This window comes from Oryx dammah, unplaced genomic scaffold, assembly GCF_014754425.2.
Source record: "Oryx dammah isolate SB20612 unplaced genomic scaffold, SCBI_Odam_1.1 HiC_scaffold_27, whole genome shotgun sequence".
Taxonomy (NCBI): domain Eukaryota; kingdom Metazoa; phylum Chordata; class Mammalia; order Artiodactyla; family Bovidae; genus Oryx; species Oryx dammah.
This window is the reverse complement of record NW_024070211.1, coordinates 121476331-121497970: the sequence shown is the minus strand read 5'-3', so window position 1 is coordinate 121497970 and position 21640 is coordinate 121476331. Positions and strand designations below refer to the sequence as shown.

Here is a 21640-nt window from a genome sequence, read left to right as displayed (position 1 = left end):
GCAGTGCCCCGTTTCATGCATTAAACTTGTACTGGTTATCTATTTTACATATGGTAATATACATGTTTCAATGCTATTCTGTCAAATCATCCCACCCTCGCCATCTCCCACAGAGTCAAAAATTCTGTTCTTTACATCTGTCTCTCTTTTGTTGCCTTGTGTATAGGGTCATCGTTACTGCCTTTCTAAATTCCATATATATGTATTAATATACTGTATTTGTGTTTCTCTTTCTGACTTACTTCACTTTGTATAATAATCTCCAGTTTCATCCACCTCATTAGAACTGACTCAAATGCATTCTTTTTTATAACTGAGTTATATTCCATTGTGTAAATGTACCACTACTTCCTTATCCATTCATCTATCTATGGACATCTAGGTGGCTTCCAAGTCTTAGCTATTGTAGACAGTGCTGCAATGAACATTGGGATATACGTGTCTCTTTCAATTCTGGTTTCCTTGGTGTGTATGCCCAGCAGTGGGATTGCTGGGTCATATGGCAGCTCTGTTGCTAAGTCACTTCAGTCATGTCTGACTCTGTGCGACCGCATAGACGGCAGCCCACCAGGCTCCTCTGCCCTTGGGATTCCCCAGGCAAGAACACTGGAGTGGGTTGCCATTTCCCTCTCCAAAGCATGAAAGTGAAAAGTGAAAGTGCAGTCACCCAGTGGTGTTCGACTCTTTGCGACTCCATGGACTACAGCCTACCAGGCTCCCCCACCCATGGGATTTTCCAGGCAAGAGGACTGGAGCGGGGTGCCACTGCCTAGTTCCAGTTTTTTTTATGGAATCTCCACACTGTTCCCGTAGTGGCTGTGCACTGTCTGCATTCCCATGAACAGTGTCAGGGTGTTCCCTTTTCTCCACATCCTCTCCAACATTTACTGTTTGAATACTTTTTGAGGGCAGTCATTCTGACCTGAGTGAGATGATATCTCACTGTGGCTTTGATTTGCATTTCTCTAATAATGAGGGATGTTGAGCATCTTTTCATATGTTTACTAGCCATCTGTATGTCTTCTTGGAGAAAGGTCTGTTTTGTTCTTTGGCCCACTTTTAGATTGGGTTGTTCTTTTTTCTGGTATTGAAGTGCATGAGCTGCTTGTATATTTTGGAATTTAATTCTTTGTCAGTTGGTTCATTTGCTATTATTTTCTTCCATTCTGAAGGCTGCCTTTTCTCCTTGCTTATATTTTCTTTCATTGTGCAAAAGCTTTTAAGTTTAATTAGGTCCCATTTGTTTATTTTTGTTTTTGTTTCTATTACTTTGGGAGGTGGGTCATGGAGGATGTTTCTGTGATTTATGTTAGAAAGTGTTCTGCCTATGTTTTCCTCTAAGAGTGTTATAGTTCCTGGTGTTACATTTAGATCTTTAATCAATTTTGAGTTTATTTTTGTGTATGGTATTAGAAAATGTTCTAGTTTCATTCTTTTACATGTGGTTGACCAGTTTTCCCAGTACCACTTGTTACAGAGATTGTTTTTTTTTTTTCATTGCATATTTTTACTTCTTTTGTCAAAGATAAGGTGTCCATAGGTGCATGGATTTATCTCTGGATTTTTTATTTTGTTTCATTGATCTATATGTCTGTGATGACTGTAGCTTTATAGTATAGTCTGAAGTCAGGAAATTTGATTCCTCCAGTTCCATTCTTCTTTCTCAAGATTGCTTTGGCTATTCGAAGTTTCTTGTGTTTCCATACAAATTTTGAAATTATTTGTTCTAGTTCTGTGAAAAATACCATTGGTAGCTTGATGGGGATTGCATTGAATCTATAGATTGCTTTGAGTAGTATACTAATTTTCACAATATTGAGTCTTCTAATCCATGAACATGGTATATTTCTCCATCTATTTGTATCATCTTTGATTTCTTTCATCAATGTTTTATAGTTTTCCATTTATAGGTCTTTTTTTAGGTAAATTTATTCCTAAGTATTTTACTATTTTCATTGCATTGGTGAATGGGACTGTTTCCTCAATTTCTCTTTCTGTTTTTCATTGTTAGTGTATAGGAATGCAAGGGGTTTCTGTGTATTAACTTTATATCCTGCAACTTTACTATATTCATTGATTAGCTCTAGTAATTTTCTGATGGTATCTTTAGCGTTTACTATGTAGAGGATCATGTCATTTGCAAACAGTGAGAGTTTTACTTCTTCTTTTCCAATCTGGATTCCTCTTTTTTCTTTTTCTTCTGATTGCTATGGCTAAGACTTCCAAAACTATGTTGAATAGTAGTGATGAGAGTGGACACCCTCATCTTGTTCCTGATTTTAGAGAAAATGCTTTCAATTTTTCACCATTAAGGATAATGTTTGCTGTGGATTTGTCATATATGGCTTTTATTATGTTGGGATATGTTCCTGCTATGCCTGCTTTCTGGAGAGTTTTATCATAAATGGGTTTAATCACTATAAATTTTTTGTAGGAGACTGCTGGATACCGATGATGAGCTCAGTGACATTCAGTCAGATTCCGTCCCATCAGAAGTCCGGGACTGGTTGGCTTCTACCTTTACACGGAAAATGGGGATGATGAAAAAGAAATCTGAGGAAAAACCAAGATTTCGGAGCATTGTGCATGTTGTTCAAGCTGGAATTTTTGTGGAAAGGTAAGTGAACTTGTTGGTATATTAAGACAAAATTTAAAAGGCAGCAAATATACTTAATAATCAATATTATGAGAGTCCTATAGTTTGCTTATTGAGGAAAACTGTAATCATAAATATACCTGGAATAAGAAGATTTAGGACTTTATGAGGGAATTTACCCTATAACAAAAAATATCTTGTCCTGGATTTATTTTTATTTATTTTAAATTAATATAAAGACTTAAATAAAGTATAGACTTTTAATGGCCACTCTCAAATGAATAACTGTTTAAAAATAATTATAATACATTCATATGCTATAAACGTAACATTACCCAAATAAAATGTAGCGCCTGATAAAATAAGTTCTATGCTACATAACAAAATCAAGCAGGCCTTTCTCCACACTTAAGTGAAAAGGCTATCCTCTTATGACCTTGGAGTAAAGCTCTCTCATGTCCAATCTCCCTGAAGAGCTTTTTAACTTTTCTGTCACTGAAGCATTTCTGTCACTTGATGGCCCTTAGAAGCAGCAAGTCAAATCACTAGAGTTTCTAATGTGAAATACATGTTAATATGACAGGATTTTATATTATTTAGCCCTTAATAACATAGCTTATTTTTCTGTCTGGAAAAACTAATGTTAGTTCTAATGTTTCAGAACTAAAACTATAAAAAGACTTGAAATAAACATCTTATATCTGACAATATTGAGAACTAGTTCTTAAAAGTTACTTAGACTTATACATACTTAGACTTAAAAACAATTATACATTGTTATAAATAAAAAAGTTTATTTTAATGTTTTCAAAGCAAAATTAAGGAACAGAGAAATGTTTTTATCAATGTATTTAAAATTAAATTTAAAGAAGACCACATTATTTTTTATCTTCAGACATCTTTAGTCATTTCCTCTAATAAACCTCCTAAACTTTCATCTTCCTCTGCTAAAGGAACAATGAGAAGCCCTCTTGGGTTTCTAAAAATCTAAATGACAAGCATTGCAAGAAGGATTTGATGTGATTTAAAGATGTATAATAACCATAAGAAATAAAGCATCTAGGATCTTGGTTTATGCCTTTATTACCCAAATTATTATTATTCAAATTACTTTGTGTATTTTTTAACCATATCTAATTGCTTTTGATGAAGAACCTTCATAATAAGCATAATGAGCTGATTAGTTAGGTGAGATGACACCTCCAACACCTAGTGCATAAACTGCTCCCAACTCTGCCAAGTGGGACCTGAAATCTGAAACAGACAAGTAGGGCTGGAGAGAAATAATTTTTATAATAATATTCCTATTTTTTTAAACAAGTTAGGTAAGTGTATGACAGTTGATTTTTCTTAATATCAGTTTGAAAACATCTAAATAGTAGTTCGGAAACTCAGTGAAAGAATCAGAGATAAAAGAGTATATGTTTGCTTTAATGAAGAAATCTATATTTTGCCTTTCTGTTTAAGAAAATGTAGAATTTGGCAAACTAAAAAATAAATTAAAATTATAAAAATAAACCAACTAAATTTCCATTCTCATTAAGTAGAAAATCAAAACAAATTCTGTGAAATATATTGATATGTGAAACTTTCATTTTTTTCATTTGCTACACAGAAATATCAAAATATACTTAAGGTAACTAAATTAGTAAGTAGTCTTAAAGAAATCAAAGTACTAAAACACATAAAAATGAAATATTTCTATTACTTTTGAATTTCCATTAGTAAATATATAAACAAAAGGATATGTTTATCTAGAATTTTCAAAAATAATCATCTTCAATCTTGAAAGTTAGAAAGGCTTCTTGAGTCTTCTCTCAAGTAGCCCCTTCCAAGAATTAACCCCTCAGCAAGTCCAAGCAATTTGTTTACACCAGTGTACCCCAAACCTACTCACTTTCTCATCTCCTCTCCGGAAACCCCAATCTAAGCCTTTATCACTGCCATCTAAAATATGACAATAACTGTCAACTAGGCTCCCCTCTTCCTCATTTGCCTTCTCTAAGCAAGTCACTTTCCACAGTGACTTTTAAAATATAAATTCAGTCCTGTCATTCTTAAGCTTAAAATTATCTGATTGCCTTTACCATTTCACTGGATGTACCACTTCACCTGTTCTTTTTTTTTTTTTACTTTATTTTACTTTACAATACTGTATTGGTTTTTCCATACATTGACATGAATCCGCCATGGGTGTAAATGAGTTCCCAATCCTGAACCCCCTTCCCACCTCCCACCCCATATCATCTCTCTGGATCATCCCCGTGCACCGGCCCCAAGCATCCTGTATCCTGTATCGAACATATTAAAGGCAACTTCTGTATCATAGCCTGCATGACTAGGCCCCCTTACCTTCTAGACTCATCTAATGCTACTATCACCCTTTACTGAATATCTATACTAGTGTGATTTCAACTCCATGAATATCCAATACTTTGGCCACCTGATGCAAAGAACTGACTTACTGGAAAAGACCCTCATGCTGGGAAAGATTGAAGGCAGGAGGAGAAGGGGATGACAGAGTATGAGATGTTTCATGGCATGGCCAACTTAATGGATATGAGTTTGAGCAAGCTTCGGGAGTTGGTGATGGGCAGCGAAGCCTGGTGTGCTGCAGTCCATGGGGTCACAAAAAGTCAGACATGACTGAATGACTGAACTGAAATTTCTTCCCTTGGGACCAGTAATTCTGCTCTTTCTTCTATCAGAAATGATTTTCCCCAAACTTCACTCTGACTAGCCATTTCTATCTTTCCAAAGGCCTTTCCTGGTTACTCTGTATACTTTTCATCACTTTCTCTGTCCCAACCAGTGAGTGATTTACTTCATAGCATTTAGTGCTGTTTTTACTCAGGTATTATTTCTTATTTACTGTCCCTCTTCACCACTAAATAAACCCTGTGAAAGCAACACATAGTTTTCTTATTCTCCACTGAATAGTCTCTTGTCCACCACGTCTGGCATATCATAGTTCTTTTTTAAGTTTTTGAATTATATTTTGCAACTGTAATATAAAACCTTCCAAAAATAATCGTCCCTATTTCCAGTTGAACTTTTACCACTTACAGGAGAACAGGAAATTCATTGTTCTTTTTCAGCAACGTGTAATATGTTGACTATTTACTCATATGTGAGACCACTGTGTTAAGGTTTCTCCCACATTCAATTCTCCAGAATGAGTCATCCTACGCTTCCATGCTAATTTTCTAAGTTTTCATCCTAATACACTGTTCCCAAGTATAGAGTTAGAAAATGATAATGAAGTGGTTTCTCCTTCTCCTTAGAGGAGTAATCCCCTTCCTTCTCTTTCTTTATATTTAATGAGAATATACAGAGATATTCATTTCTCAAACTTGCTCTAAGCCTAAGAAAACATTAGAGTTCTCACTGAACCCAAAGAGCCTTGAAGAATGCCAGAACTGAAGCCAATGGTATTGGCTGCAGAATAATGAGAATAATAATGTTGATATGAAGAATAATGACTTTCTGGGACTTCCCTGCTACTCCAGTGTTTGAGAATCCTTCTGCTAATGCAAAAGACACTGGTATGATCCCTGCTCTGGAAAGATCCCACATGCCTTGGGGCAACTAAGGCCATGGGCCAGAATTACTGAACCCATGCACCCTAGAGTCAATTTCCCCTAACAAGAGAAGCCACCACAATGAGAAGCCGGCACACTGCAACTTTTCTAGTCGCAGTGATCAGGAGCTGCTAAAGAGTAGTTCCTGGTCACTGCAACTAGAGAAAGCTTGAGCATAGCAATGAAGACTCAGAACAGCCAAAAATAAATAAACAAGCATTTAAAAAATAATAACAGCTTTCTTATATTGAGTACTTATAGTAATGTTACATTAGGTATTTATATCATTTATCTTCATAAAAAGTGTATGATTATCCGTATTTTATAGATAACTGACATTAGCTTTCCAGAGGTCACACAGCTAGTGATTGGTTAACCTGTGATCCAAGATCCAAATTGTGTGTTCTCTTTGCTACATAATACTGCCTTTTGTGCCATGAAGTTACACAGATTTAAAGTAACTTAATTTTTAAAGTTTCTTATTCCTGACCACTTATCTCCATTACCCCTGTACCTCCAATTTTAGTAATGATTCAAAAAATAGGAAAAAAAAACATTTGTTTCTGCAAAAAACAACAAAACTAAATATCATTACTGAAAATAATTATTTTCTGGGCCTTTTCAGTTCAGTTCAGTAGCTCAGTTGTGTCTGACTCTTTGCCACCCCATAGACTGCAGTATACCAGGCTTCCCTGTCCATCACCAACTCCCAGAGTTTGCTCAAACAAATGTCCATTGAGTCGGTGATACCATCCAACCATCTCATCCTATGTTGTCCCTTTCTCCTCCTGCCTTCAATCTTTCCCAGCATCAGGGTCTTTTCCAGTGAGTCAGTTCTTTGCATCAGGTGGCTAAAATATTGGAGCTTCAGCTTCAGCATCAGTCCTTCCAATGAATATTTAGGACTGATTTCCTTCAGGATGCACTGGCTTGATCTCCTTGCAGTCCAAGGGACTCTTAAGAGCCTTCTCCAACACCATGGTAAAAAAAAAAAAAAATCAATTCTTTGGCACTCAGCTTTCTTTATGGTCCAACTCTCACATCCATACATGACCACTGGAAAAACCATAGCCTTGACTAGATGGACCTTAGTGGGCAAAGTAATGTCTCTGCTTTTGAATATGCTCTCTAGGTTGGTCAGAGCTTTTCTTCCAAGGAGCAAGTGTCTTTTAATTTCATTGTTGCAGTCACCATCTGCACTGATTTTGGAGCCCCAGAAAATAAAGTCTCTCACTATTTCCATTGTTTCCCCCTCTATTTGCCATGAAGAGGTGGGACCGGATGCCATGATCTTAGTTTTTTGAATGCTGAGTTTTAAGCCAGCTTTTTCACTCTCCTCTTTCACTTTCATCAAAAAGCTCTTTAGTTCCTCTTTGCCTGGGCCTTTTATATTGTGATTAAATTGTTTCCTTGTTCTGCAAGATTAACTTGTTCTGCAAGTTCTCCACCTATCTGAGTGGAGCAAGTAATGTTAGTATTTTTCTGATAGGCTGCTCTGAAATCTTCCAACTGATATAGAGGATAAGGATAATTTTTTTATTATAACTTTGCCACATCTAAAAATTATTTAAGGTCATTTAAGACAAAAACTAAATTGTTATTTTCATTAGCTCAGTAGTGTCCAATTCTTTGTGACTCCATGGCCTATAGCATGCCAGGCTTTCCTATTCATCCTCTCTCAGAGCTTGCTCAAACTCATGTCCATTGAGTCAGTGATGCCAACCAACCATCTTGTCCTCTGTCATCCCCTTCTCCTCCTGCCTTCAATCTTTCCCAGCCTCGGGGTCTTTTCCAAGGAGTTGGCTCTTTGCATCATGTGGCCAAAGTACTGGAGCTTCAGTTTCAGTCCTTCCAATGAATATTCAAGACTGATTTCCTTTAGGATGGACTTGTTGGATCTCCTTGCTGTCCAAGGGACTCTCAAGAGTCTTCTCCAACACCACAGTTCAAAAGCATCAATTCTTTGGTGCCTTCTTCATGATCCAACTCTCAGATCCATATATAACTACTGGAAAAACCATAGCTTTGTCTGTAGGGACCTTTGTTGGCAAAGTAATGTCTTTGCTTTTTAATATGCTGTCTAGGTTTTTTATAGCTTTTCTTTCAAGGAGCAAATGGTTTTTTGTTTTTTTTTTTTTAATTTCATGGCTGCAGTTGCCATCTGCAGTAATTTTGAAGCCCAAGAAAATAAAGTCTGTCACTGTTTCTATTGTTTCCCCATCTATTTGCCATGAAGTAGTGAAACCAGATGCCATGATCTTAGTTTTCTGAATGTGAATTTTAAAGTGGGAACATGGAAATAAAGTAACAAGGTCTCTGTAATAAAATGGGAAGATACTTTATCAAGAAAGCCTAATATCTATGTAAGTAAACACAATATTTTAATTCTGAGCATTTGAGAAGTGAAGATTAAAAAGGAAAACATGAAAAATTATTTGGTTTTTATTATCTTAAAAAAAGGTAGCATTTACATAGGAACTGAGTAATGTCTTATGGATTTTTAACATAAGATACATTGAGTCAAAAGGGTTAGTATTTCCCTTACTGATTTTATAAAAGATGCAGAATGTTTTCTTATATTTCTTATATTGACCCCCAATATAATGATATAGTCATTAAATTATGGCTTTGTTCAGGCGTCTTGTAGGGGGAAGTTACTGTAGTATAAACTAGAAATGAAACTTGCTTGTGAGCTAACAATGTGAAAATTAAGGGATGTGATTATTCCATGTTTTCACAGGACTTTGTGGAGGAACCATGTTTCTTTCAGTCCTGGTTAAAAACCTATTGCTATTTCTACACATTAGGGTATCATGTTGATTCTATTTTTGCACAAATCAGTGGAAGAGTTTCTTATATTTATTTAAGTCATCTTGGTTTTCTGTTGGAAAATGGAACCAACAAATTACTGATTAATAAAAATATTTTTATTGTTGCTATTACAAAAATAAAAATATCCTTTCTGGATAATCTTTATTAAATAATATTAAAAGACAGTTTGAACAAACTCAAGCAATTTTTTTCAATATGGTTTCTCCCAATATTCTTAACTAAAACAAAAAAGTAAGCTGTGTAAATTCTGAGGATGTTACATATACCCTTCTATAATTTTCATTTTGTGAAAAAAGAAAGAAAACCTATAAAGGACTATTTCAGTGACCTTCAGCTTCCAGACTGAAAATTTTGTAACACAAAAGGACACAAAGCAAGGCTGCTCTGCTGTGTTGAATGTGACTGAAAATTTTGTAACACAAAAGGACACAAAGCAAGGCTGCTCTGCTGTCTTGAATGTGATGGTATGCTAAAAGGTATTGCTGCTGCACATGCAAATGACAGTCTTTTTTTTATAAGATGAAGTTTAGGAAAAGATCTCTTTACATAGAAATTAAAACCATATTGACTTTATATGTGGTTTTGAGTAAACAAAATACTATTTGCATCTATTGTAAACATGTAATAGATGACGGCAATAATTATCACTGTTGCCAGAAAGGGAATCTGTATCTAACGATACAAGGTCAACAAGTCAAAGGTAATTATTTCTTTGTTTTAAAGAAATAGTTTAAAACTTTGAGTAAATGATTTTTGTATATACACTTATTTTTCTTTTTCAGAATGTACAGAAAATCCTATCACATGGTTGGCTTGGCATATCCAGAAGCGGTCATAGTAACATTAAAGGTAAAAAATTTCAATTATCTTAGTTTATCAAAGTCATTTTTCCCAGTCTCTTTAAAATAATGGGAAGAAAATGAGAATAGGTCTTTGATGTAGCTTACATATCAGAATATAAAAAATTATTTTGACTCTTTACAAATGTCATATGTTTCAAGTCATAACTTGTTGATTTAAATGAGGATCAGTTTGTTAATGTTTACACTAACAAACTGTATCAATACATATAGATGTTTATCACTGACAACTGTAATATACATGTATAAATACATGTATGTGTGTGATGTCTTTTTTGTGCTTTATGCTTTATTTAGGTGGATCTTGTATTCAACTTTGAGTTGGCACCAGCATTTGTCAGAATACACATATTTTGTTACTATATATTATGAAATGAATGCATTATCAATGAAAAGACATTTCAGTCAAATAGAATTAAAGGACAAAACTTATATTGAAGAAAATTGTTCAGAATTTTAGGTCTGAGAAAATATAAAAAGGAAGATAAAATTAAAAAGTAAACAAAAAAGAAATTTATCTCTTTTGTCTCTGTCTTTCCCTGTGGTTGCCCTAGACTGAGGCCCAATTGCAGTATTACATGTGTTAGAAATAACTAGAGTTGAAAATCTGATGTGGTAAAAGTTTTGGACTCACTTGTGCCCACTTTGTGTGTGTGTGTATGTGAACACTGTTCCTAGACTATATTAATAAAGAGGCATTTTGTAGGCTTGTCACTCTACATTCCCTATTTAATTCTGTTGCTTAATTTGGGTAGGAAATTCAACTTTGTCTCCTCTGGTAGCTTTATGGTAGTTTCCTGTATTAACCAAAAATTTAAATACCAGCAACAGAATATACCAAGTTACTTTATTTTTGATATATTAAATCCCTTTCCTAGTTTACATTTATATTGATTTCTTTTGTTCCTCTATTCCCTTTTAAGCATCCCCTTTGCATCCCCTTTGTTGTTTTTCTCTGCATTTGTGTTTTCTCTGCTGCATATTAGATTTCAATCTTATTCATTTTAAAAAGCAATTTGTTTTTCTCAGAAGCTTTTTTATATTCATGTTTCTAAAATTATAATAGAGGCAAGTATATAACTGAAATGTCATATTATTGGATATGAATTATTCCTTAGCTCTTAAAAGATTTTTATTTCCTCATTATTTCCTCAACTGTAGGCAAGAAAATCACTTACTTTTATTTTTATAGAAACCAACTAACAGAATATTTTGGTAGGAGAGAATGCAAGCAGATTTCAAAAATGTAATATAGAGGAGACATGAACTAACAGGTTGTGGAGAATTATCACTAAGAATGTGTTAATAATTCTAATTTCCTGAGCTACCTCCTTGCCTTGTTTGTTCTCAGGCTGACAAAGTAAAAGCCAAGCATCTGCAGAAGTTTACAGATATAAATTATCATTGTTGACTTAAAAAAATGCCCCCAAATGGAGAATTAACCTTTCACTCAGTTGGAAACCCCTAGCAGGAACTGTAAACAGCAGCTTTGTAACAGTCTGAACTGATTCCTCTGTGTTAGCTTTGGAATTTAGTAAGAGATTTGTTGGTCTCCTTTGGCTTTATTAATGGCAAAATGACTTCTAACAGAACTCTGAGAGATTTTAAATTTACAAACAGATCAAGCAAGTATTTTGGGTTCAAATTAAGGCCAAATGCAAAGAATTTAACAAAGGTACACAAGCAAGCCAAAAAATATTTCCTTGGTGTTCCCAAATGATTAAAACTACATTTGGAGTTATTGTTACTGTTTGTCAAAAGAAAGAGTTTTAAAAGATGGCTTGAATACTGTTTATCAGATTTACAGCTTATTACATTATGTATTGTTATCTCTGTGAAATATGCTAAATGAAAAGTTCTAACACAGGTCCTGCTTAAATTTGAAATTAGTATACAACTTTAAGGTTATCTACTTACTGTTCAATACTAAACCCATTCTGTGTGTGCAAACACTAGACCTTCTTTACTATTAATTTCTGATAATCATTAGAACTCTGATTCTACTGTATTTCTGTAGATTTCTAAGTTTCAGTGATTTATTTATGATTGCAAACTCAAACTTTATCTTAATACATCTTTAAGCTTTAACCTCTGCACCACCAGGGAAGCCCAATGTACTGATAACACTTGCTGCAAGTCCATTTGTGGACTTTTCTGCAAGTTTTTTGCCTGGAGTTACCTGAATCCATATCGTTATGTGGCTGGAGTCGTTTGATATACCTACTCATTGCCCTATTTCCCACAAATAGGGGGTACTTTCATAGGGTATCTGTTTCACTACAGGCCTGATCACTTTCCTGGGGAATTGCCTGAAGTGCCAAAAACGCTATCCTCCTCCCCAGTGAAGAGGCCCACTTCCTTTATCTCACCATCTGACCCTAGTAAAAAAGTAAAGGTGAATCAGCCAAGGTTAGAGTGAGGAATAAGGTACTATTACTCTACCTAGAAACAGTACTCTATCTCTCTAGAGCACCTGCATATTTAAAACAAAATTATTTATTTACTTATTTTTGGCTGTGCTGGTTACTCATTGCTGAGCAGGTATTTCTCTAGTTGTGGAGAATGGGGTCTATTCTCCAGTTGTGGTGCACAACTGGAGAAAATAAATTTATTATTTATTTTTGGCTGTGCTGGTTACTCATTGCCGAGCAGGTGTTTCTCTAGATGTGGAGAACGGGGTCTATTCTCCAGTTGTGATGCACAACTGGAGAAAATAAATTTATTACTTATTTTTGGCTGTGCTGGTTACTCATTGCCGAGCAGGTGTTTCTCTAGATGTGGAGAACGGGGTCTATTCTCCAGTTGTGGTGCACAGGCTTCTCTTGCTGCGGAGCACAGACTCTAGAGCACGCGGGCTTCAGAAGTTGTGGCACGTGGGCCCCGTAGTTGCTGCTTCTGGCCTCTAGAGCCCAGGCTCAGTAGTTGCGGTGCACAGGCTTAACTAGTCTGCAGCGCGTGGGATCTTCTCAGACCAGGGATTGAACCTGTGTCTCCCACATTGCCAGGCAAATTCTTTACCACTGAGCCACCAAGGAAGTATCTGCATCTTGAAAAAAATGAAGACTCAAAATACCAAAGGTCTAAATCAAATTAGTAGCTCTTAAAAGGTGGACACTCAAGTGGTATTGTAGGTGTGTGGGTGGGGAAGATAATTGGGGTTATCTTCCCTCTATCCCTCAGTTAAATCACCTACATAATCTGGAACTCTACTGTAAATTAGGCCCACTTTGGCAAAATGATTTATGGCTTTCATTTGGAGAGACTCTAATAAGGATGAGGGGGTTATAGTTTATTATATTAAATTGGGTAACCTTAGGATTAAGGGGAAGAACTTAAGTATTATAGACTTCACTGTGGTGGATCTATAGACACTGTGTCCCTGTCATATCAGATACTGGTGAAAGAAAGTCTGATGTGCTGAATTGAAATCTGACCCACTGGATGTATAATTCCTGATCTTCCTAAGAATTTTTCATAGAAAAATTAATTCATAGAAAGAAACAAAGCCGTGTGATGTTGCCATCTAAAATATTTACTTTTTCCCTACAGGATGTTGATAAATGGTCTTTTGATGTATTTGCCTTGAATGAAGCAAGTGGAGAACATAGTCTGAAGTTTATGATTTATGAACTATTCACCAGATATGATCTTATCAACCGTTTCAAGGTCAGAAACATGGAACAAAAGTAAAATGCTCTTAGAATGAGTTATCTGTATGAGAGTGAAAATGCAAAACATTGATTCATTAATCAATTCATCTAAAAATGTTTCTGGGTTCACAGAACTGTGGGGATGAGTTCACCACACGATATGGCTATTCTCCCCAAATCACTGACATTTCTTTATTTCCACTTGGTATCATAAAGCCATGATAGTGTCACTGCAACAAGATACGAATGTCACCTTGAATTATTCATGGAACACTCATGTAAACATTGGAATCTGTGTCTTAAAGAAATACGAGTTTCCTAAAATGCAAAATGAACCATTTCTGGCAGCTTTTCTTAAACTGAAAGGGCTTCTAATTAACTTCACTTAGAGCTATCTCAGCAACAAATTTGATTCAGATTTCTAAGTGTGTATCTATGGAGTCATGATATTTTTAGAGTTAGAGGTTACTCGGAGGTCATTTATTTTAACCTCCTTGAATTACTGATAGAAAAACTAGATTTTACCAATTGTAATTGGAAAACTTTACGCTTTTAAAAACTAGCCTTCTTATTTGACTCTAGAAGATATAAAAATTTAAAGACTGCTATATGGTTAAGACTGTTATTTCATCTATCTTAATTAAACATTTGGGGCTTATAATTCTCATCAGCATTGAAAACTGACAGATTAATGAACTGTTTTCTTGGAACAATCCACATTTAACTTTAAGAAACTACTGCCCACATCTGACTCACTAATGTGTCCCATCCCAACATCTTTGTGTTCATGTTAACTTAGTGCCACTCTTTTGGTCAAAATATAATCATAATTATTACTTTCTGCAGATTCCCGTTTCTTGCCTAATTGCCTTTGCAGAAGCTCTAGAAGTTGGTTACAGCAAGTACAAAAATCCATACCACAATTTGATTCATGCAGCTGATGTCACTCAAACTGTGCATTACATAATGCTTCATACAGGTATCATGGTAAGAAGGTCTTTGTGATTGAAGTTTGTTAGTCTGCAACATCTGATGCCATTCTCTTCTCATTGTTTCTTTAATACTCATAAAAGTATTATAAGTAACTATCATCTTCTGGATTTTTGAGGGTTAACAAGTTATCTATAATATACATTTTTTAAAAATATTTTAATTCAGTGAAAAAAAGATCTCCAGAAGCAAGTGAAAATATACTGCAATTTTTTCAAAATTTGGACCATATGACATTTTCATTTGTAAATGCCTGTGGCTCAGATAGATGGTAAAGAATCCACCTGCAATACGGGAGACCAGGATTCAATCTGTGGGTCGGGAAGATCCCTTGGAGAAGGGCATCGCAACCCACTCCAGGATTCTTGCCTGGAGAATTCCATGGACAGAGGATCCTGGCAGTCTACCTACTGTCTATGTTGTTGCAGAGGGTCAGACATGACTGAGCGACTAACACTCACTCACTCACTTTCCCCATAGGAATCAACCTCCAGAAAAGTGACCTAGAAAAAAAGCCTTTGCAATAGAAGTTAATTGTAGTGTTCTTCCCTCATTTCATTAACCAGGCTGACCTCACTAGTTTTTTCTCTTTTACACGCTTGTATTGCTAATTACAATCAAATCCTAATAGATCTTTTTGTAAATTATTCATGTGGATTTTTCCAAATTCTTCTTCTTCCTCTTTGCATCTGAATGGATCAGTTGATGACTGGATAAATGGTTCAGCAGTACAAATCCTGGGACAACAATGAGTAGATGATGGAAAGTCTGAGATAGCCTGGAATTCCTGTAATGTCTCAGAGCATAGGATGACTTCCAAGAGATAAAAAGGGAAGGGCAGTTCTTCCTTCTGAAGGTTCCAGACTGGGAGGGGTTCATCCCCAGGTATGAGTCATTGTTGAGATCCCCAAAATCTAAGTACCTTTTTGAATTCTCATGTGTTGACCTACATGAAGGAGTACCATAAAACACATGTAAGTAGAATAAGTAGAATGGTCTAGCAAACCCCACAACATACATTGCCTACCTGTTTAGATTTCAGACATCACGTCCTTTTTATTGGTGTGGGTCACTGGCATTCAGAGCTGTAGGACTAGAACCCCTCCATATTTCATCATTCTGCCCCAGAGACTGTATTCCTTACCTAGTGCCAGGCCTTACAGACACAATATGGAGTCCTGAAGATCTTGAAAACTTGTAACAGGTACACGCTTCTCCAAGTTTATTGTATACCCATGTGTAGTATTGACTACATAAGATCCCTTTGCTATGATTGTCGAAAGGTGTCTCACACAACGACTAAAGAAATTATCTATTTCACTTCTCTGTCTTTTTTTGCCTCCTAAATATTGCAGCTCCATCAGTGCTTTAAGCTCAGATTCCACTCCTGCCCGGTGTTTAAATTATCTGTTTCTTCAAAACAAACTACTCCCAAGCCTCAATGGCTTATAACAATAATTTATATTTCTCAAGGGTTGTTGGTTGGAAGGGTCCCAAACAGAATGTTCTCACTTGAGGTCTCTGATGTGATTGTGACTAGCTAGCAACTATGGACACAGATATCTGAAGACATCACTGGGCAGGCATCCACAGTGGTTCAGCCATACGGCTGGCAGTGGACAATGGCTAGTAGCTGGGAGCTCAGCGGGGCTTTTAATGAAGAAATTTTTTGGAATATCACCACAATTCAATAGAAATTCTCATTATATTGACAGGATCAGCAAGTAATATAACTGCTTTGGAGTTAAGGCCTACTTTGGGGGAGGCAAAAACCAAAAACCTTTACTGATACAGTAGCAAGATTCTCTTGTAACCTTCTAGAAGGCTGAATTATATGTAATCGTACCTTTGTATTCTCTTTTTAAGTTGTAAATATAGATATCACTCAGTTAAGGCATAAATGTGCCCAATGAGCCAAATCAAATGTAGTCATGCTTGGACTTGGTCCTTGGTTGAAGTTTACTCATAATTCATTTGACACTTAAAGGGAGGAAGCAGAAGTTAGCAATAAGTAGTAGAAACAAACATTCAAATATATAGCTTTAAAATATTGTACAATTTTTAAAAGTAGTATGTATGACTTTCTTTATATCTGTTTTTCTTCCCAGCATACATGCATATGCATACACACATACACACAAATTCTCTTAAAGCTCCCACTGGTTGAATCAGACTTCATTGTCACAGCTGCCCCTTGAACTCTGTTTTCCCTGGGTTTTATACGCATGGCAATTAGAGTGAAAAACAAAGTGCCTCCTGACACCTGCACATGCTGTCACACTGGGAATAAATGCTGTAACATCTTCCTGGTTCGATCTGCTTGCTTCTTCCTTTCTAAGGCCTTGGTCTTGACTCTGATAGTGAGGTGGTTTTCATTTTACATCTTTATCATTTCCTGTTTTCTGAATTCTGTGGCATTGAAAAGTTAACTGAAAGTGTTAGTCTGGAATGGAAACTGAACTAATTATGTTTCCTCAGAACAAAATAGAATGGAAAAGCTCTGCCTGCTTTGGTATAAAAATATCTGCTTTAATTATGAAGTATGAGGAGAAGATATATGCCATTTTAGGGTGGTAGGTAACCAGGATGTTGTTTTAAAATACATTTTTGCTTAAGTACTGCAAGTGTAAAGGCAACCAAATAAAAGTCTCCTAGTTCAGCTTTGCAATCTCTGTGCTGAAGATGACATTAAACAGATGATGGATGCTATATCAGCGGGCAAATAGAGAAATGCAAACCCACAATGTGAGTTTACCCTCAGACTTGCAAGGAAGGCTTGTTCCAGAATCTAACAAGCTATTCCAACTTCTCTGGGAGATGGGAAATCTGGCCCAGCCTGGCATGACTCCTAGAAAGTTTAAATTGTTAGTAAAGATGACATAGTCACTTTTTGAGATACTAACCGATAAATATAACTTCACTATACTATAGCAGGTTTGGTTTAGAAACTTATTTCTAAATTCATCCTTTAACAAGAAAAGTGTTGGTGGACTCAATTCTTTTCCCTTAGCTTGGCCATTACAAAAATTGTTGAGTTGGAGACTGTCAGTGTTGTCTAGGATCAGGAAAATACATTTAAACTAATGTGAAATTTTATGGTTGATGATGAGAGGAAAAGCAAAATGAATTTTCGGTGTATTGACTATTTTGTCAAAACTAGGTTATACTACCAGCTTGACAGTTTTCTGCAAGTTATTTTAATAAGCTTTTTAGATTAAAAAAAGTGGTAGAAGTTGAGTATTAATTTTCATGCATATGAATGTATTGGTTCTTTGAAACAAACAAACAAACAAAAAAGCCTTATAGAAATATGCATTTAGCTGAAGACCCAAAGATTTGATTTTAGTCAATGCCCTGCTGTTTCAGAATGGTCTTATCCGCATGACGTTTACGGAGCACTCCAGTAGCAGCCTAATACTGTTAGGTGACCAGTGCAGCCTGTTAGCTGCAAAATGTTCATGGGACCATTGCCTGAACAGGCTTGCGATGGAGCCATTGTCCTTCAGTTTGTTAGCCTCATATTGGGATACTCTCAGGCCTGGAGTAGGCAGTGCAGAGCTGATAAGACAGCTGACCCTCTGTGTCCCTCTCCCTCCTTTTGTCACTTAACTTGTTGCTCTGTGCAAGGCGACAGGGGCGTGTGGTAGCTTGAGCTATTTGCTAAAGATCAAATGCTTCACCATGTACTGCCAGCCCACTTCCAAATGACTCTTTGAATGTGAAACCATCTGAGGGCCTTGGCAAGAGAACGCTTATATTTGAGGGCTCCTGGCATTGTGTTCTCTCTGATACCGAGTCAAAGAGAAGTAACTTGAAAACTATTCCTTTGGAACTTGTAGTCCACTGACTACACCCAGAAATAGCCTCATACTTTGAAACTACTCAATTTTTCTCCAGTCTACAAAAGTTTGCCACTATGTCTCTATTCTACAAACTACATGGAAATTCTGCTCTTATAAATGACTTCCAATACAACAGTGTTTGGAAGAGTGGACACAGTGTGGGCTTTCAAGGCAAGCAGATATTGATTTCAAACCTAACTTCCCCACTACCTAGCTTCCTTGCTGTCTACTTCTGTTCCCTTGTCACTAAAATGTTGTTTAATAATGCCGACCACCTTGCAATATGACAGTGAGGAGTAATGATATCATATGTGTAAACCTAACCTAGTTCCTAAAACATAACAGCAATTAATAAGAACTATTATCAATTTATTATACTATATATCAACTTATACATATTATATATTAATACTATTATAATATACTCACTTTCCACATTGGGTTAGTTATAGCAAACTAAACTCAGTCTATTCAAAGGGAAAGAGAAAAAAGGTTCAAAACTACCTATAATGTAAGGGGTTATTAACTATGCTTTTTTAGATACACCAGGAACTAACAGGTTAATGTGACTTTCTAACCTAAAATTCTTCCAGGCTTATACACACACACATGTACACATATACACACATACATTCTCTATTGTATACACAAACAAAAAAAAATTCAGATATGAAAATTACATCATAAGTCTTAAAGCTTTGTTAGCGTCTCTACCCATCAGTGTATCCAGTTAAATTATCTAGAAATTCTGCTTTTGAAACCTTAGAAGAATGTATTTAACATATTGCCTCCCTTAAATAATGAAGGCTATTGTCATCTACAGAAGGAACATTGTGATCTGTTGAAAGAACAGAAATTTTGGAATCAGACAGATTTCAGTTTGAATTTCTGCCCTGCCATTTGAAAGCTATGTGACCTACTGCAGATTGATTCACTTCTTTAGGATTTGGCTGTGTTATCTGACAAATGAGATTTAAAACATTTACCTTGTAAATGGTAAATAGGGTGATTATAAAAATGACAATGTATGGCAAAACCAATACAATATTGTAAAGTAAAAAAATAAATTTAGAAAAATGAAATGAAACCATCTGCCTAAAATGTCCAATTAATGTTAGTTCCTTCTTTCTTTACACCAACACTGTACATGGTGTTAATGGCAGTTAATACCTTTCTCTGGTATAATGTGAGGGCTTTACAAGTAAGTCTACCTGAGCATTTCTCTAGGCAAAATGCAGTTTAGATGAAGCACAATATCTACACTCCTCATGACTCTTCATTTTAACTCTTTATTTCTGTCCATTAGGAATAAGAAGAGCTTACGTTATGTGCTGACCACTGTCCTGGTTGAGAAGAGTGATATGATTCAGGCTTATTCACTGTGACTTGTCCTCATGAGTCATTTACAAAATCCTTGAATTTAAACAACCATTTTCTGAGTTAGAATTCTCATTTGACACCAGTATAAAATAAATTGTCTACTAAGGAGATAAAAATTAGCCCCCAGCTCTACTTTCACTAATATGAAATAGATGTATTTTTCAGTTAAATGTGAATATTCAATGTTTCTCTCTTCCCAAACTAGTTTGTTATGTTAAATTTAATTGTTAAGATGATAGTGTGACAATAAACAAGATGAGTTCATGAAGGAAGTACGGTTTATGGGAGGCAGAGATTAATAAGACCAAAAACAGGAAGCATATGTATAATCAATTTTGACAGCTAGGAAGATAACAATTTTAAATACTTTGAGATAATCTATAATTCAGCATAGCATAGCATAATTAAAATTTATCTCTGATTTCCTAATTTAATTTTTTTTACAATTGAAGCTTCATAGTCTCTGTTATCATAGTAGATATAAAATGTCGCTTTTAAAAATCACAGGTAAGTCTGTAAACCTTAAATATAACCAATAGGAAATATTTAAGAAGATGAGTGATTTTTATTCTAACAAAAAACAATTTTCTTTAATGAAGCAATGGATTTCTGGGGGTTACAAAATCTGGTTTAACTTAAATTGCTATTCATTTCATGATGTTTAATTCCATAGTCTCAATGGGGACATTGGAGGCTCAGTCCCAGTTCAGCCTGTAGCATAAGCCTTTAATACATCATTTCCTTTTAATGACTCACAATTAAATGAACCTGTAAACACAGTGCAGCTAGTTATATCAACTCTCCTTGGTTCTGAATATCATTTCTGCTTCAGTCATCCAACTGTGAGGTATTCATTTTTGAATTGCAATCAGTAGTGATATGCTGCTGCTGCTGCTGCTAAGTCGCTTCAGTCATGTCCGACTCTGTGCGACCCCAGAGATGGCAGCCCACCAGGCTCCCCCGTCATTGGATTCTCCAGGCAAGAACACTGGAGTGGGTTGCCATTTCCTTCTCCAATGCATGAAAGTGAAAAGTGAAAGTGAAGTCACTCAGTCGTGTCCGACTCTTAGCGACCCCATGGACTGCAGCCCACCAGGCTCCTCTGTCCATAAGATTATTTTCCAGATTCAATACCTTAAACAGTGTATTTAGGGAAATGAAAGTCACTCAGTTGTGTCCAACTCTTTGTGACCCCATGGTCTATATATATATAGTTCATGGAATTCTGTAGTCCAGAATACTGGAGTGGGTAGGCTTTCACTTCTCCAGAGGATCTTCCCAACCCAGGGATTGAATACAGGTCTCCGCATTGCAGGTAGATTCTTTACCAACTGAGCCACAAGGGAAGCCCATTTAAGGTAATAAGTTCAGTAAAATGCCATTTATTCTGTTTTATTATATGATAAGACTTGTGATAGGTACAACACATATATCAACTTTAAATTTCTTTTAAAGTCCACAGGGGGATGATCACTAATTCTCTTTTCATGGAAACTGTGCCTGAGAGAGTAAATAACTTATTTGCCAGGTTTAAAACCAGAATTCTCTGATTGCACAGTCTCTTTCCACCATTCCCTATTACTTCCTCCTAATATTAAAACTGGTGAAATTCAATTCAGCAGACAAATGTTAAGTTCCTACTATGTGCCAAATACCATGATGTCTTATATGAAAGAAGCAAAGGTGAATAAGACTGTGCCTTTTGGCAACCATGAAACTCAACAGTGTCACCTCCACTGTTTGATTCATAGATTTACAATGGCTTCTCCTTGACTTTTACTCAAAATCCTAATTCATCAGCTGTAATCAAGGTAATCTATGGACTCTTTCCCATATTCCACCTTCTCTTTTCAGTCTCCCTTCATTTGACTCTCCAACACAATTGTACTACTGTTAGCAGTGCAATTTC

General features: G+C 35.8%; 1 protein-coding gene across 4 annotated transcripts in view; it reads left to right on the top strand.

The window, feature by feature from the left end:
- Window positions 1-21640, top strand: part of PDE1A (phosphodiesterase 1A) — a 384680-nt gene that overhangs the window by 287899 nt on the left and 75141 nt on the right. For all 4 annotated transcript variants that reach the window (XM_040227752.1, XM_040227753.1, XM_040227750.1 and 1 more), the window contains 4 exons: window positions 2435-2617; window positions 9792-9858; window positions 13419-13535; window positions 14366-14506. In XM_040227752.1, the coding sequence (XP_040083686.1) occupies window positions 2435-2617; window positions 9792-9858; window positions 13419-13535; window positions 14366-14506 (508 nt within the window). The remainder of the gene's footprint in view (window positions 1-2434; window positions 2618-9791; window positions 9859-13418; window positions 13536-14365; window positions 14507-21640) is intronic.